The 17,147-nt window shown below is 37.7% G+C and overlaps 1 protein-coding gene and 1 non-coding gene across 2 annotated transcripts in view; one reads left to right on the top strand and one right to left on the bottom strand.

Moving 5' to 3' along the window:
- The window catches only part of LOC123625346 (putative ankyrin repeat domain-containing protein 19), a 57,469-nt gene that overhangs the window by 17,173 nt on the left and 23,149 nt on the right, over positions 1-17,147 (bottom strand). The window contains exons 7-12 of the mRNA XM_045533753.1: positions 16,375-16,411; positions 13,387-13,459; positions 10,644-10,903; positions 6,911-6,981; positions 4,784-5,473; positions 2,912-3,075 (exon numbers count right to left, since the gene is read on the bottom strand). Of these exons, the coding sequence (XP_045389709.1) occupies positions 10,796-10,903; positions 13,387-13,459; positions 16,375-16,411 (218 nt within the window). The 3' untranslated portion in view covers positions 2,912-3,075; positions 4,784-5,473; positions 6,911-6,981; positions 10,644-10,795. The remainder of the gene's footprint in view (positions 1-2,911; positions 3,076-4,783; positions 5,474-6,910; positions 6,982-10,643; positions 10,904-13,386; positions 13,460-16,374; positions 16,412-17,147) is intronic.
- On the top strand, positions 16,246-16,352 carry LOC123625564. The gene has a single exon (XR_006730570.1). It is a non-coding gene; the product is annotated as a U6 spliceosomal RNA (small nuclear RNA).

The following is a 17,147-nucleotide window of genomic DNA, read 5'->3' as shown; positions in this document are numbered from 1 at the left end:
GTTGGCAAGGATGCAGAGAAATTAGAGCCCTCATACGATGCTGGTGGGAATGCAAAATGGTACCGCCACTTTGGAAAACAGACTGGCAGCTCCTCAAAAGACCAAGCATAAAGTGACCATATAACCCAGCAATTCCACTTATAAGTATACACCTAAGAGAAATGAAAACATATGGAAATAAAAATTGTACATGAAAGTTCACAGCAGTTTCATCAATAATAGCCAAAAAGTGGAAACAACGCAAAGTCCATCAGCTAATGAATGGATAAAATAAATGTTTTGTATATTCCTACAATGGACCATTACTAAGCAATAAGGAATGAAGTACTGATATGATACATGGTACAACACAGATGAACTCTGAAAACATTATTTTAAGTGAAAGAAGCCAGTCACAAAAGATCACATGTTGCAATGGGATTTACATGAAATGTCCAGAATAGCTAAATCTATGGAAACCAAGTAGATTGTTGGGGTTCCCTAGGGCTGAGGAAGGAAGGGGAATCTGGTGGGTGATAGTCAAAAGACGTATGGTTTCTTTTTATGGTGATGAAATCTTCTAAAATTGATTGTGGTGAAGACTGCATAACTCAGTGAGAACACTATTTATAAAAGCCACTGAACTGTATACTTTAAATGAGTGAATTGGACAGTCTGTTAATTATCGCTCAATTTTAGGTGTTACTAAAAAAAAACCAAAAAAACCTGATTTGATACTAGTGATATGGAGCCATGTGATGGTGTGCTGCTTGCTTTTAGATCACTGCCCAGGGTTCAAGACATAAGAGAATCAACACTATGCCCTTTTCCTAATGCATACATGATATATTAAAAAGTGTCCTGGAACACTTCAATGTGTGCAAGGTGGGACATGAGGAGAAGCTCCCAAGACAGGCTAAGAAGGAAGGACCACAAAGGCAGGAGGAATCCCAGGTGAGAGACTGACATCCTGAAAGCCAAGTGAAGAAAGAGTTATGGAGGACAGTCTTCCATTGGGTCAAATATTGCTGACAGGTTCAATCAAATGAGGTCTGGGAAATTATGTCTAGATTTATTAAAGTGAAAGTCATTAGAAACCTTCAGCCAAACAGTTTTGGAGGAGTGGTGGGAGTGAAATTGCCAGAGTGAGCTCAAGAGTGAATGGAAAGGAAATCTGAGTCCACAAGTACAGACAGTCCTTTCAAGGGCATCATACCTAAGTGACTGATCATGGATGATCTAATTTTCATCATCTTTCAGCTTAGCTGTAGCTTTCAATTCTTGTATAATGCTTACATAGTATATTTTAACACTTCAAAGGTTTTTCTAATGATATACAGATGGCATTTTTTAAAAATAATAAATTTGTAAAATTATATAACTGCAAGACCCCATGAACACTTCTCGATTCTATAGGCTAATTATCATTTTGCTCTGCTTGTAACTAAAGACCACAGAAAGACTAAAGGCAGTTTCGAGGGCAGTATTTTTGTCACTTGGCAAAAATCACCCAACTTTATGCTCATCAAATATACAAAATAATTACTCATATTGGAATATTGATTCTATAACAGGAATAAAAGGGGAGAAATGTACAAAATAATCTTTGTAAACTGAATTTTTATAAATTATATAATATGAAGTCACTGGAGAAAAATACAGTGTGGTGCATACTAAAATACATTATATTTTAAAAGCAAGGAGAATGGCATGCATGCAGGGTACCCTTAAGAAGATGATTCACTGCACTAGCAGCACACTGGTTTTTAGCACAGGGGGCGGTGAATTACTGCTTCTGGGCCAAATACAGCCCACAGCCTGTCTTTGTAAGGAAGGTTTTTTTGGACCACAGTCATGCCTATTCACATATCGTCTATGACAGATTGTGGACTATAACAACAGACAGTCTATGGTTCACAAAGCCTAAAATATTATGATTTGGCTCTTTACAGAAAAAGTCGGCCAGCTTCTGGTTTGGCAGGTCAAAGATCCTTTGATGTACTTTAATGTTTTACCCAAAATACTGAAATGTTTATATGGAAGATGGAAACCCATGTGCAATCCCTTGTCAATATTCAGATTAATTTGAGGGTTCAATATCTGAGCACACATGAATTGAGAACCACAAAAACTTAATAACTGGCAATTTTGCCAATAACAAGGCAGAGTGCCAAGCACGTAGGTTCATTTGCAATTCAGCAGATATTATAAGAATTCTAACACAATGTGCTTAAGATGTGTCATCAAACTAAATGCTTTAAATACACTTGAACTATGAAATAATCAGTACACTACAGACCTAACCTAATTTTTTAAATGGTTGCATAATTATTTTCTGAGTATGACAATTTATTTCCTTATCGATGGATGTTTAGACTATTTCCAACTTTTTGATACGACAGTGTTATGATAAATATCTGTAATATACATATGTGTATATGTAACATATTTATATAAATATTCTTAACATGTTGTACTTTATATATATGTGCCTATTGTATGTTATATATGATATACAATAAATATCCTTAAAATGTGTGTGAGTGTGTGTGTTTACACAAGTCACGTTTTCCTGTAGGATCTAGTCTCAGAAGTGAAGGTGTTAGGTTAAGGAATGACATATTTGAAATTTTGATACACACTATTAAATTACCCTTCAAAGAGGCTGTACCAATTTCATTTACCAACAGTATATGAGAGCACTATTTTCCTCCCGTTTGCCAACACTGGTTATTATTTAATAAAATATCAGTAGGATTGGACAAAATGGCATCTCATCGTTTGTTAATCTGCGTTTTTTCTGCTTACCAGGCAAGGCTGAATATCCCTAGTAAATGCAGAAAATGAGTCAATCATGAATATCAGCCCAAACTAGAATTAGTTTTACAGCACAGTAACAATTATTGGGTGTTAAATCGTGCTGCAGGCTCACCTATCAGACTCTTCATTCTCCTTCCTAGGAAAGTGCTGACGGTCAGGTTTTCCACCCTTTCTTTCCTGAATTACCCCATCCTCAGCACTGTCATCAGCAGCACCATCGTAGAGGTTTTCTGATGCCACCATTTCATTACTTTTGTGCTTCTTTTCTTCTTTAACCTTTAATCAAAGTTTGATACTAAGAATAATTATTATTATTTTATTCAATAAAAGTAACTTTTTTGTTTTCATTGATTGTATCGCTTGACTCAGTTTGTCATGATTTTAGCATGATAATATTTTGTGCTTACTTTATCATTATATATAATTACATATTTATCAGATAGAATTGTTGTAATTTTATCACTGAAATTTTTTTAAGGTCTCAATTTTCCAAAATTTCAAAAAGGGTGCTTCTTAATTTTGTGTTTTTATTCCCATCCACTCTTCACTATCTAATATGAATTTTCACCCCGTCTGACTGGCAGAAACAGAGAAATAAAAAGACAAAGGCACAAAACATGCCCGCTTCTATCTTCACCACCTGGATTTTATGGTAAGCAGCCAGATTTAGAGGATGTGACATGGTGGGCTTTCAGGAACAGAAAGGAAGCTTTCCCCTTTCTGCACTAAGCTATTCTTTTCTCCACTGCCCTTTATCATTCTTTTTTTCATTTGGATCCTGGGATATCAAAAAAGTCAAGATGCTCACTGAAATACAGGAAGCAAAGTTTGCCACGACACAAGGAACAGAGTGAAAGTGCAGAGTTGCTAGTGTGGAATTCTGGAAAGTGAGATGCTTTCCAAATTTTACATTCAGTAACCATAACATTTTATAGCTGGGGGATATACGGTATAAGTAATTATCTCTTTTAACTCCATTATCTACTGATTATGGGAGTAAAATCAAGAAAGATTTCATGATTCCTCCAAAGCTCCTCAAGTGGCATTACTTTTATGGCACCAAAGGAGATGATACAATTCCATAATGCTGAATCTGATATATTACCAGACAGATTCATCAATTAAATTAAAAATGGGACTTTGGCAAAATAATCTAATGCCTTTGTGGGGAGTGGGAGATCTCAACCAGTTTTACTTTGAAAGAAGATTATTTCCAGATTTTTGTTCATCTTTAAAACTCCATGAACAGAACTCAGCTGTCCACTTTGAAGTCAAATGTGAAGTTCCTGAGCATTTAAAATCATACATGCCAAAACTTAGCAGACTTTATTAAACAATGTATTATAAAGGTCTGATTCAACAGAAACATTTCAGAGTCGTGATTTTAAAAAAAATATGTAGATGTATATATATATATTTGTTGTCAAAAATGTTTAATGTGGTCATGATGGAACTGTAAGTTCCAACAGTTTGAGTTAAACAGATAAACTTGCACACACCAAAGCACATTAAACAGATTCCTTTGGCTGGGATTATTCATTTGTTACATCTCTCAAGGCCAGATACATATTTATATCTCTTCTCAGTCATTGCTCCCTTTCCATTGGATTCCCATTTTATTGCTTAAATAAATGCAATTCATTTTCAACGGGGGCGGGGGTGGAACCCTAGAGCTTGTTACATTGTTTTAGCAACTTTCTTCACGCTTATCCTGGTTCAGAAGGTCACAGGCTATATGGCTAAATTAGTTTCCCAGTCCTTATGCCACTTGGAAGACTTAGGTTGATTAAGGAACATAAATTATGAGAAAGTTTTCCTGAATTATCATTTAGATAGTAGAAATAATCTGCTTCTACACACAATTACATATTTAGATCACCCTCTTTTATACATGCATAAGCTTTTCAGAAGTAGAAAATGAGAATGGATCAGATCATTGATAAAGAGAAAAAACAAAAAGCAGCAGCAGCAAGTGAAGCCCTACCTCTTTTTGAAGTGGAATTTCTTCTTTCTCCAGAGCCACAAGCTCTGCTCATAACATGCCCACCTCGTTCTTAAATGTTTGCATGTCTTGCTGTAACTCTTCCTCTAGATGTATTTCTGATACTTTGTCACTATGTGATGGAGAAGAAATCACATTCTCCAATCCAGGTTCCACCCTTGTATATTTCTTAGCATATTCCGGGGATCCAGAGTATGACTGACATGGAAAGCCATTTTTGAGATGGGGATCTTTTCCTTCAGGAAGTGCCTGGATTTCTCCAGAAATCGGCACTTCAGATGCATCCTTTTTCTTATAATCGAGCATACGATCTGTCAAGTTAGGGAGTATTTCCTTTTGGTTTGTTGCTCCTTCAGAGTTCTCTTGCAGAGGCTCCTCATCAGGACAACCAGGAAGTTTGATATTGGTCACAAATTTCAGCAAAACTCTGCTTCATCTCATTTGTGATGAGTTCTGAATTACTTTTCCTCTCTACTTTGCCAGGTTTGACTGACATTTCCTCAGACTTTTGCACAGCATGAAGTGCTGGATATCTAGATACAACTTCTCTGTCACAATCCTTATTCAGTTCTGGTTCTGGAGGCAATTTTTGCAGACGCAAAAGTGGGCAGTTAATGGACTTTTGTTTCTCAGATGTCTTTTCTGTCAGGGTACACGTGTTTAAACTTTATCCTTAAGGAATCAAGCATGGACAAAGAAAAATTAGAAAGTACTGAAAATGTATCTGTTAAACTTCTTAATCTATGTTTAGCTATTCCCAGATTACTGGATGGTAACTAAAAAGTGAAAAATAATTTGCCTTAAGCCTAAAATACAGGAGAAAACATGAAGCAGCAAACTTAACTTTGTCACTGTTTATTTGCACTGAACTTAATTCATTATGTGCTAAATCTACCAAAAATGAATTAGCAGATGATCTGTAGTGTTACAAAGGCTTCCTCCCTTAGAAAGATTTCACCTCACCATACCTTAAAGACTGAAGCCCCTACAGTACTCAGTTACCCCTACGTACTTTTTCTAAAGTTTACTAACTGGAGAGTAGGCACACTTATTAATAATAATAATTATGAGGAGCCCAAATCAAGACCAATCAGAAAGAAAAGCAACTTCTTAAATTTTAACTCAACTTATATGCCATAATATGATAGTGTTATGTATCTAGATCGGCTATCTGTTTAAGACCAGTTCTAGTATTTTCTAAGGTCCACTAATGACACTGGATGAGAATATGTAATAATACTGACTTCCTGCATTGCAATCATTTAGAAAGTTATTGTTTCTATCCTAACAGTAAAGGTCCCATTCTAAAAGGCATGATTCTGTTAGTCAGCAGGTGGGTTGATTTTAAGACCCCATTATCTCCCTGAACAGAGACACTGAAGTCAACTAGAGACCATTAAGGCAGAATAAACCTTTCACCTAGACATTAGTGACTGACAATATAAAACTGCAACTTTGAACCACTGGGAATGACTACCCCTTTAACATCAGTCCAACTCAGCGGCCATCACTGTTCATTTGTTCACGATTTCCACTGCTTAATAATACGATTCAATGTAAGATGTGACCTTTTTTTTTTTTTTTTTTTTTTGAGACAGAGTCTCGCTTTGTTGCCCAGGCTAGAGTGAGTGCCATGGCATCAGCCTAGCTCACAGCAACCTCAAGCTCCTGGGCTTAAGCAATCCTCCTGACTCAGCCTCCCGAGTAGCTGGGACTACAGGCATGCGCCACCATGCCCGGCTAATTTTTTCTATATATATTTTTAGTTGGCCATATAATTTCTTTCTATTTTCAGTAGAGACAGAGTCTCGCTCTTGCCCAGGCTGGAGATGTGACCTTCTTTATCATGGAAGGAGGTTATAAAAATTCAGAAAATTTCAGAATATTTTGCCTCAATGACAAGGGTAAAGATTAACTATAAGTTACTATAGATTCTAAGAATATTTTAAGTTTTATAACTAGTTAAAATGTTTTTCAGGTGATATATTAAATTATGTTCTTTGACTCTAAAAGGCTACACTGAAAGGTAATTTCATCTGGACTGTGCTATGTTATGAAGGCAAAGAAAGCAATATTAAACCAGGAATTTAAATTTAAATTTTTATGTACCCAACGCTGGTTATTTTCACTTCCTTCAAGCCTTTATTGCTCTTGCTCTGATGTCACTTCCAAATCTTGTTCTGCTGACATATGCGTATATTGATTAAAAATGAATGTAGAACAGTGAGATCAAAGCTATCGGCTTTATAAAAGTAGGCAGAAAAGTAACATTTATTTTTATTTTATAAATTGCGAGTTTAAATGGAGCTTAATCTGTGACAAGATATTTACTTCTTTAAGAAATACATCTAATTATCCAAAACTTCAACAAACCACTTGAGGAGACCCTGGGTGTCACCAGGTTCCAGGCATACAAACATGTCAAAAATTCACAAAGAAACGCGTCCACCCAATAAATGAACAGAACTGTCAGGAACCAGACAAAATTTAAAATGACAGTAGAAACATGTAAAGCAACACTGAATACCATTCTTTACTTCATAATAGTACTTCGTTATAATGATTTCCAAAATTACTGTTACTGTTTATACCTTTATCAGTACACAGCCTGTTTCCTATATCTGAAATGTTTTCCTCTACTATTCTGGCTAGTTACTTTTCATCTTTTAAGACTCAGACTGCTGTATGAAGTCTTCCTTGATTCTGGCTATCTTCCCCCAGATAAACAGGTGTCTTTCCTTGGAGCTTCCTTAGTACATTATTCATGTATCTACTTTATCTTTTCCACCTAAACTATAAACTATTTCCTAACAGGTGTACCCCTTTGCTCCTAAACCACAGAGGACAATCTTTAGAATCATCTTTGTATAAACAGTCTTTCTCTATTTGGCTCAGTAATTGTTGAGTTCCTGCTGAGTGCTAGGCAGTGGGGATGAAAGAATACAAATAGAAGGTGGCAGGGATGCTTTTCCAGACCTCATGCCTGAGCTGAGCCTTCAACAGCGAGGTGAGCCAGGTGAAAGGAGTTAGAGGGCAAGAAAGGGTGAGAGCAGCCCGGCAGCAGTGAGGGAGGGAGAGAAGCCAGAGAGAGCATAGGTATTTGCCTACAGTAGCGGGCACTGGCAAGGAGGGCACTGCCAGCAGTTCAGTCATGCCAGAGAAAAGGGCAGACGGGGAAGGGCTAAAGATGGAGAGTTGGGCAGAAGTCAGATGATGAAAGCCCTCTGTGTAATCTTAAGATGCTTGGACATTCATGTTTGAAGGAGTGGTTTGTGGTCCTATTTGCACTGGAGACACAGCCCTCTAGATGCTGGGGGGTGGGGGGATGGATGTCGGGGGTATATGAATTCAGGGAGGGAGACCAATTAGAGACAACGTTGCAAAATAAAAATGACGCAGGCCTGAACTGAGGGAATGTTTCCAGAAAGATTTAGGATATAAAACATCAGTGCCCAGCATAGATCAACTTTTATTGAATGGATACATGTATATAATCTGGGTCCCTGGAGAACTAGACTCTGCTCATCCCTTTACAAAAGGTATCAAAGGAGAAGTGAAATGATCTACATAGGCTGTTGAAGTTGCTCGTCTTTACTTTTCTGTTTTTCTCTTTCTGTCTTCCTGTGTTGAGGAAACTCATTTAGGTGCTTTTTCAAAGAAGTCCTGCTTCTTGGGTCTATTAGGCTTATGAAGAAATAACAGCAAACAAGTCACTTGTATAGGTAAGTAACTTTGTATTTACAGCTTGCATTCACTACTCTAGGAGATAACTGATGGTCTTCTGTATGATACAATCTTAATTCTACAGGTAAGGGGGAAAAAGGAACTAAAACAATAGGGGTGAAAAAATGTTGTGTGATTTATTACTATAGACCAGTTCATATGACTGACTACTGGTATTTTTGTCTTTACGCCAAGTATGTTACGGAAGATGGCTCGTTGCTGGCCCAGCGGGCATTGCCCCTACTCACGATTCTGGCTGGCAAAGTCATTCTCCTCTGTTCTGGACTGAATTGTGCTCCCCAAAGTTCACAGTGTGAAAGCCTCGCCCCACCCCACCCGTGACTGTGTTTGAAGACAGGTCCCTTAAAGAAGTAATTAAGGCTGCAAGAGGCCATAGGGTGAGGCACTAATCCTTTTGACCTGTGTCAAAATCCCCACGCTTGGGAGGCTGAGGAGGGAAAGACTGGTTGAGGCCAGGATTTCAAGACTAGCCTGGCAACATAATGAGACCTGTCTCTACAAAAAATCTTTAAAAACTAGACAGGCATTGTGGTGCACTCCTGTGGCCCTAGCTACTCTGAAGGATTGCTTGAGCCCAGGAGTTCAAGGTTACAGTGAACTTTGATCCTGCCACTGTACTCCAGCCTGGGTGACCGGAGCAAGAGCCTTTCTCTTAAAAAATAAAAATAAAAGTGAGGAAAAATTTACCTTAAAAGTTTTAAATGGTAGAAGAGAAATGCTTAAGTGGTTATAGAATTATGAGGCATTTTTAAGTACTATTATGATGTAGAAAGAAATGTAGGCCGGGCATGGTGGCTCACGCCTGTAATCCTAGCACTCTGGGAGGCCAAGATGGGAGGATGGCTCTAGGTCAGAAGTTCAAGACCCGCCTGAGCAAGAGCAAGACCCTGTCTCTACTAAAAAAAGAAAGAAATGATCTGGACAGCTAAAAATATATATAGAAAAATATTATCCAAGCATGGTGGCACATGCCTGTAGTCCCAGCTACTCAGGAGGCTGAGGCAGGAAGATCGCTTGACCCCAGGAGTTTGAGGTTGCTGTGAGCTTGATGCCATGGCACTCTAGCCCATGCAACAGAGCCAGACTCTGTCTCAAAAAAAAAAAAAAGGTAACACCCTGGTTTAAAATTCATGTGGTTTTCTTATTACAACATCACACTAAGAGCTCTAATTTTCTATTTACACCATATAAGACACCAGGTAAAACTGGAAAAAGGATCTCGTATAAAAAAATGAAGCTGGCTGGGCATGGTGGCTCATGCCTGTAGTCCTAGCACTCCAGGAGGCCGAGGCACCCAGGAGGGAGGATTGCTTGAGCTCAGGATTTTCAGACCAGCCTGAGCAAGTGTGAGATCGTTGTCTCTACTAAAAATAGAAGAATCAGCTGGGTGTGATGGCATACACCTGTAGTCCCAGCTACTGGGGAGGCTGAGGCAGAAGGATCACGTGAGCCTCGGAGGTTGAGGTTTTAGTGAGCTATGATGATGCCACTGCATTCTACCGAGGCCGACAGAACCACACGCCATCCATCGCACAAGAAAAAAAGAAAAAAAGCTAATTCTCAAGTTGAAGATTTCAAAGTTTTCACATACAACTACAGTTGTCAGCAGGACTGAATATTCACATGAAGAGAGAAGTAAAGGACTAAAAAATCAACAGGATTTCTAAGTTTTAGATATGAAAGAATTTATGTCAACCTTTAACACTATGAATACTACACTTAATAACAATTTCTGAGAATAATACAAAATCTCCTCATTGCTGGAGGTCTTTATAAAAGTAAAAAATCATCTTCCTGAGATAGTTTTGTGTACTCTGTTGGCAATCCTATGATTTGATGATAATAGGTTGTTTGTTTGAGAAAAAATTCATAGATTTTGATTGCATTCCATAATGGCAAACCTAAGAATTGCTGACTGTCACCAACTTTTTTCAACCTCAATCCTGCACATCTCTCTCTCTTGTGATCACACTTGTTTTCTTTTATGATCTTCATGACATCCATTTCTTTCTAGGATCCTTGTCATCGTTGTGAGGATCATGGGGATGGTATGTGGGAAAAGCATGGGGGGAAAAGGTTTTGGAAAAAAACAACTTACCTTTGTAAGACCAGGGTTTGCTAAAGACTTGAGAGGTTTCAGAAGAGGGTCCGGTGCTGGAAAGGCAGGATGAAAAAAAGCCCTGGACTTTGCCTGACGTTGTGGGAAGGCTTTCAACCACAGCTTCATACTGACTATCAGAATTCCTGATCTCAAGGTTCTAACAGATAACACATCAATAGGCAATCTTCAAATAGCTTACAATTTTTCCTTTTCAGAAAAGCAATACATAGCTCCTTTAAGTTTGGTATTGAGTTAACCTGGAAAAAAAATACACCTTTAAGAATAACAAGTATCAAATTGGATAAAATAATTATAATATTTACCATTACTATATGATCTAAAACAAAGAGCACAGGTTTTGGAGCCACTCAGATGTAGATTCAAAGCTCAACTCTGCCATTTACTAACCTACATCTTGTCATGGGGCGAGGATTATGAGAATTGATACAGATTTCCTCAGAATGTTACCCCCTTCACTCCTAATTGCCTATTATACAAACACTATGATATCCATTAAATTATTTTCTCAACCAAAATAACCTAGAAGAAAAATGTAGCTCTATATACTTTAGAGTATTATTGAAAAAACTAACATGAAGAAGTATAAATTACTTATATGTTAGATTTTGAAATGTGTTTGGCTTGATTTATATTTGCATGAATGACCTCTTGTGGGGGAACAGGTGAGAGTTTAGTTTTTAGTAGTATTTTATTGAAATGGCTTGGCATTACAGAATAAGTTTCTTCTATTCTGTTTGTCAAAAATCTAAATATAAATAATTGTATAAGTTCAGCTCCTTCCAAGAGAAAAGCAAGAATAAACCTTGTGGGGCAATGATTGATGAATGGAAGCCACACACAGCTGCTGAAGAGAAAGCCCTAACTAAATGTGCTGACAATGGAGACAGAGATGGACTGAAAAAACAGACAATGAAGAAATGTGTTCTGGAAGGAAAAATGTAGGCTTGGGTAAATCATTTTTAAAAGGTAAGGAAGGAGGGAAAAACAAAAAAAGAGAGACATGACCAGTCTATCAAGTATGAAGGAAGAAAATCAAAAATGTTCGGTACAATAAGGTACATGGAAAAATACATACATAGAACAGAGACTGTTGTACGTAATAGATCCCTAATGACAACAATTCCTCTTTATTCTACAATTAGTTTTTTGTAAATACTTCCATAATAAAGACTTTAATTTTATTACTCTAAAATAAGATGTTCAATTATTAATAGTTACACATGGTCATCTACCAGTACCTGAATGCTATAACATTGTAACTACAGAGAGAGAAAAATGGAAAAGGAAATGTTTCATCACCTTTCTACTTGGAGAAAGGATTGGTAATCAGCACTAGAAAGAGTAATGTATGGTTTGAAAAGGTATATCTAATAGAACATGGGGTTGCGGTTAAAAAAAAACTTTAAGAAATTTTAATCTAAAATCCTAATCTAAGCTTCTAGTTGGCAGATACCAGAGAATACTCGGTAGCTCTCTTTCCTTCTTACATATTTCTCATTTATTTCCTTCTTATTTAGGATACATTTTCTCAACATAACTCACCTGAACTTATACATATTAAGCATACAAAGGGAATATAAATTTCGGCCACATTTTAGAACTGCATCAAACTATTAGATATATTATACATGCTACTTGTAACATTCCAGTATATAGAAATCCATTCCTCTGTTCATTTATTTCACATTAAAAAAGTATTAAAATGCTTCTTAGATGCAAGACTTTATTCTAGGCATTCCAGGAATCTTAACCTCTAGTAGCTCATAGGAAGGCAGGATCTTCAAAATGATTATTGAAATAACTAAATACAAAAATTTCTGGAATTTGAAATTTTAGAATGTAATACAACGGCTTTGAGTGGGTGTTTTTAAAAAACTACAATGCAAAAACTTCTGAAATGAAAGTCTTCCCATAAGGTTGTTAAGAGTCTCTGCTTCTAGAACTAGTTATTATTTGAGGCAAAACATGTATTCTTCAATTAGATGAACAGTTTCGAATATACTCCTAATGAAATGACTTAGAAAACACACTGGAATCCCTTTGTAATACCGATTTTTAAAAACAGAATTTAAATTTCTACATGACCCCAATTTTTTTGTTGCTTTTATAAGAGATGGAGTCTGGCTGCATGGCCCAGCCTGGTCTTGAAGTCCTGGGCTCAAGCAACCCTCTCGCCTCAGCTTCCCAAGTAGCTGCGACTACAGGCATGCATCACCACGCCCAGCTAAATTTCCACAATGTCTAACATTATTTTAGACTAATTACAGAACCAAGAATAGAAATAAGAGAAAAAGCTCTCCTAAAAACTATATGATACCAAAATAGTGAGTGTCCAAGAGAAAAGCAATTACATGGTATGTGCTGTGCATTTTGGGACCTAAAAGGTACCAGAGAGATTCCATAATTAGTATAATAAGCAATTGCATCCAAGGATTTATTTATATGTAAGTACTATAAAAGTCATGTCAGTAGGATCTAAAAATCACAGTAAAACTACTTTCCAAATAAACCTGTACCAAATTTCATATTTTCTCTATTGTGGGAAACCTTTTGCTAATGTAATTTCTCTGTCACTATGTATTTTCCAGCCCATTCTTTTTTCAGCCCCGACTCCCTCAAAAGATTTATCAACCCTTGACCACTGTTAAATTTCATGAGGAAATACTACAAAAAACTAGGTTCAGAGCAGAAAAATTAATTTCACAAGAGAACACTTTACCTTGGGCTCAGGACCAAGGGGGTCTTCATCATCTGATGAGTGCCATGATCGAGGAACATCAACTCCCAGTTCACTGAAAATATTTCAGAACAAAAAGATACAACAAAAATGAGTGCTTTCTTCCTTTCTTTCCTTTTCTTTTTTTTAAAGTTCTAATTCATATCCAGGTGCTCCCTCTAAACAACAAAAACAAAATCCAGGGAAAAGTCAGCTATCTGCATATTAAATGTTTCTTGGCAGAATTAAAATATGTCCTCTGTTTTGAAAAAATATTTTAATTACCTATTTCTGCCTCCACCTCTCCCAACCTAAGATTCAAGGAAGACTCACCCTTAGTATCATAACAATTAGTGGCAACCAATATACTGGCAGAGCCTCAGAATAATTTGACTACTCAAATTGTCTGTCCTGAAGGCTGAACTGAAAATCCAATTCATGGCTGACATAACTCTTGTGACCTGAACTGAAAACAACCTAATAACCTCATAAAAGGTAGAAAGATACACTGTCCCCTCTTTATTGTCCATCTCTAGTTCAAAAACTAATCTCTGTCACTGAAATATGGCAGTCCTGTTCCTTCAGCATGGAAACCACTTAAGAAGGCTCCATTGCTTCCCTTTACCCTAAAACAGTACAGGGAGTCCTTGGAAATGTTTGAAAGCTAAAGGTACTAAGTCAAAGAACAAAGGCACATGTTGTTACTTGGAATACTCTTCCCAGAGAGAGTGAAACATTAAAAATTATAAAATCCAGTTATTTTCCCTACATAGGTCCTACTATTCAGGTCCACATAAACTGGGAAGCCAGCCATTGAAAACCTTCATAGGCACCCACATGACCAAGGAGAGAGAGACTGCTGGAGAAACAGAGTCCTGGTAGTTGTACCTCTCTTTCCCTAAGTACTGTCTAAGTATCTTCCTTTCTGTGGGCTCCCACTTTCAGATTCCTCTTCTGCAGGCCTCAGTGACAATCTCCAACCTTTCAATCTTAAGCCTATGAAAGCACACATTCCTGAAAGCATGGGCTCAAATGACCAAGAGTAAGAGATCTCTATTTTCCCATTCCCAGAAAACAAGCTAAATGGTGTCTCCGTCATCTACCCGCAGCACAGGCATGTTACCAACTACCCAGTGAAGCTCCATGACTGATTTGCCAGCCAATCCTACCCCGTCCTTACCCTACATGTCCATGGGAAGGGTATCCGCAAATTGGGAAAGAGGCAGAGGGAAGGGGACACTTGCCCTGGGCCACAGATCTGTGTAGTTCAGCAACCTCCAGCCCCCTAGTACTCAAGGGGCTCTAAGTCACCCCTCTGTAAGTCGGGGTGGAAGTAGGTGATGCCCCACTCCTATCTGCTGTAGAAACTCTTCCCAGTGGCTAAAATTCTGTCAACATCTTTCAACAGAAGCCTTCAAGTTTGTCAGTTCCTCCCAGTAAGCAAGAAAACCAGCAGCCTGTTCAGGACTCCCTTGGGGCCCTTATTTTAATGTGCCTTTCTAGATCACTCCCAACATCCTGTGTCCTTCATTCCCATGATATTTCTTTAACAAATTTGTCATAAACCCCAATATTCTGATCTCTTTTCTAAAATCCTTATTCCTATCTAACACAGTATTGTTTTTCTTCAAACTTGGCCTTCTCCTGCTCATTAGATTCTTCTCTACTGCCATTGGGTTCACCAGCAAATTCCACTCTCATCCTCTTCCACTGGGTTCACTAGACCCACTATCCATTTCTATTACAAAAACACTCACCTACAGGATGATAAAGAAGGAAGAGTACTGGGCTTTGAATTAAGGACCCTCATTTTTGCCACTTACTATCTCCAAATGAGTCACTTTAATCTCTCTGAGTTCGGGTTCTCCATCTGAACAATCACTTGTGACCAGCATGTTAAGCACAGGTTCAAGTACTAGAGGGCACTTTGATTAGTTTCCAAGATCCCTTAAAATCCTGAAATTCTGTGTTCTTTTGATTCTATCTACAGAAAAATGGGAAATGCTGACCTGGCAGAAATGGAAAAAATTATAGAACAAAGGAAACAGTAAAAAAGAGCACAGAGATATATATATCTCAAGACAATATTTTAGAAAAGTCATAGAAGGAAAAAAAAAAGGTTGTAGGAAAAAAACCACCACCAACAACAACACAGAACTAGGCAGGAGTACTACTCTAAAAAAACTCAAACTGGAAAGTGAGTACGTAGAGAAATCAATTAGAAATAGCCCCTAAATAAATGCTAAACATACTTAACATAAAATGATCTGTACATAAATATCCTTCTCTTATAGTAAAATCATTCCTCTCTAGGCCTTGCCTGGTCTCATTTATGTAAAAGCTTATGGCCAGAGCTACGTGAGATCTGGCCTAAAAGCTTTGATGGCAAACACAAGGTACTGAGTACCACTGACATTGCCAAATATATTAGGACAAACTCTTGGACTAGTCAGGCTTCTAAGGAAAACTCTCAATGAAAGATAACAGAACTAAATTTGCCTTTCTGAATTGCTCCGATTTGGACGTGTACCTTCTTCCCAGTGCTGCACAGGTCTCTAGCGATCTATGCTGAGGGGCAAGTGAAGGGATTTGGGAGCCAGGTAGGCTGATGGTCAAATCATGGGTCAGCTACTTCTTAACTGTGGGATCACGTGCCAATTAATCAACCTCTCTGAACCACAGTTTCATAACTAGTAAAAACCTCGTTATCGTAGCACAGATCCTTGCAAAGCTGCTAGGATGACTATATGAGATGATGCACATAATATGGTCTCTAGCCCAGAGTAGAAAACTCAATAAATATTAGCTTTTTCTCTGTATTTGATTAGTAAACATTTAATTTTTAAAAATCTGTAAAATCTTGGGCTCGCTTCGGCAGCACATATACTAAAATTGGAACGATACAGAGAAGATTAGCATGGCCCCTGCACAAGGATGACACGCAAATTCGTGAAGCGTTCCATATTTTTAAAAAAATCTGTAAAATCTTACCTGCTAGAAGACTCTTCAGAGCGCCTATCATCATCCTCTGTTAAAGAAAAAATAAGGTACATTTTAAATCAACAATACAAAAATGTAAACTATTAAAAACAGAAGAGGGCACAGTGGTATGTGCCTGTAATCCCAACTACTTCAGAGGCTGAGGAGGGAGGAGTACTTCAGGAGCCCAGGAGTTCAACACAGTAAGTAAGAGTCCACATTCATAAAAAGAAAAAATGCGTGCACAGTTTTGGGCATGCTTTAGACCTTATTAAAACAAAAGCGTAAGACTCCAAAACTTTGTTACAAAGTATTCCTTTAGTACCATACCTGGAGACTATACTAGAATTAATATTAATTATACTATTGATAGGCAATTAATGCATTCAGAACTCTTACTTACCCTTTGTATTTATCAAATGCAAGGAAGATTGGGATCTATCAAATTGGATACCTACAAGTGAACTGCTGTGTACAATAACTAGAATGATCATATTCCTCACAGAACCCTACAGACTGACAGAAAGGGTATCATCAGCAGAATCGGTATCATGAGCAGATAGCGTCTAACTTAAAGAGCGTGATTTCTGGACCAATGGACCGGGAGCAGTCACAACACAGTATACAGTAGTCCCCCCAACCACTATATGTGTGGAAAAAAGCACACACAATGTGTTTTTCCTCTGCTCTCACACCACAAGACCAATCAACACAAATGACTTCCATGACCAAATGTGTGGGGTTTTCCCTACCAATAAGCAAGCAATCAGCTCTGCTGCAGACAC

The sequence above is a fragment of the Lemur catta genome, chromosome 20 (assembly GCF_020740605.2).
Source record: "Lemur catta isolate mLemCat1 chromosome 20, mLemCat1.pri, whole genome shotgun sequence".
NCBI classification, from domain to species: Eukaryota; Metazoa; Chordata; class Mammalia; order Primates; family Lemuridae; genus Lemur; species Lemur catta.
Note: the sequence above shows the minus strand (reverse complement) of the source record. Positions and strands in the feature narration are given on the sequence as shown.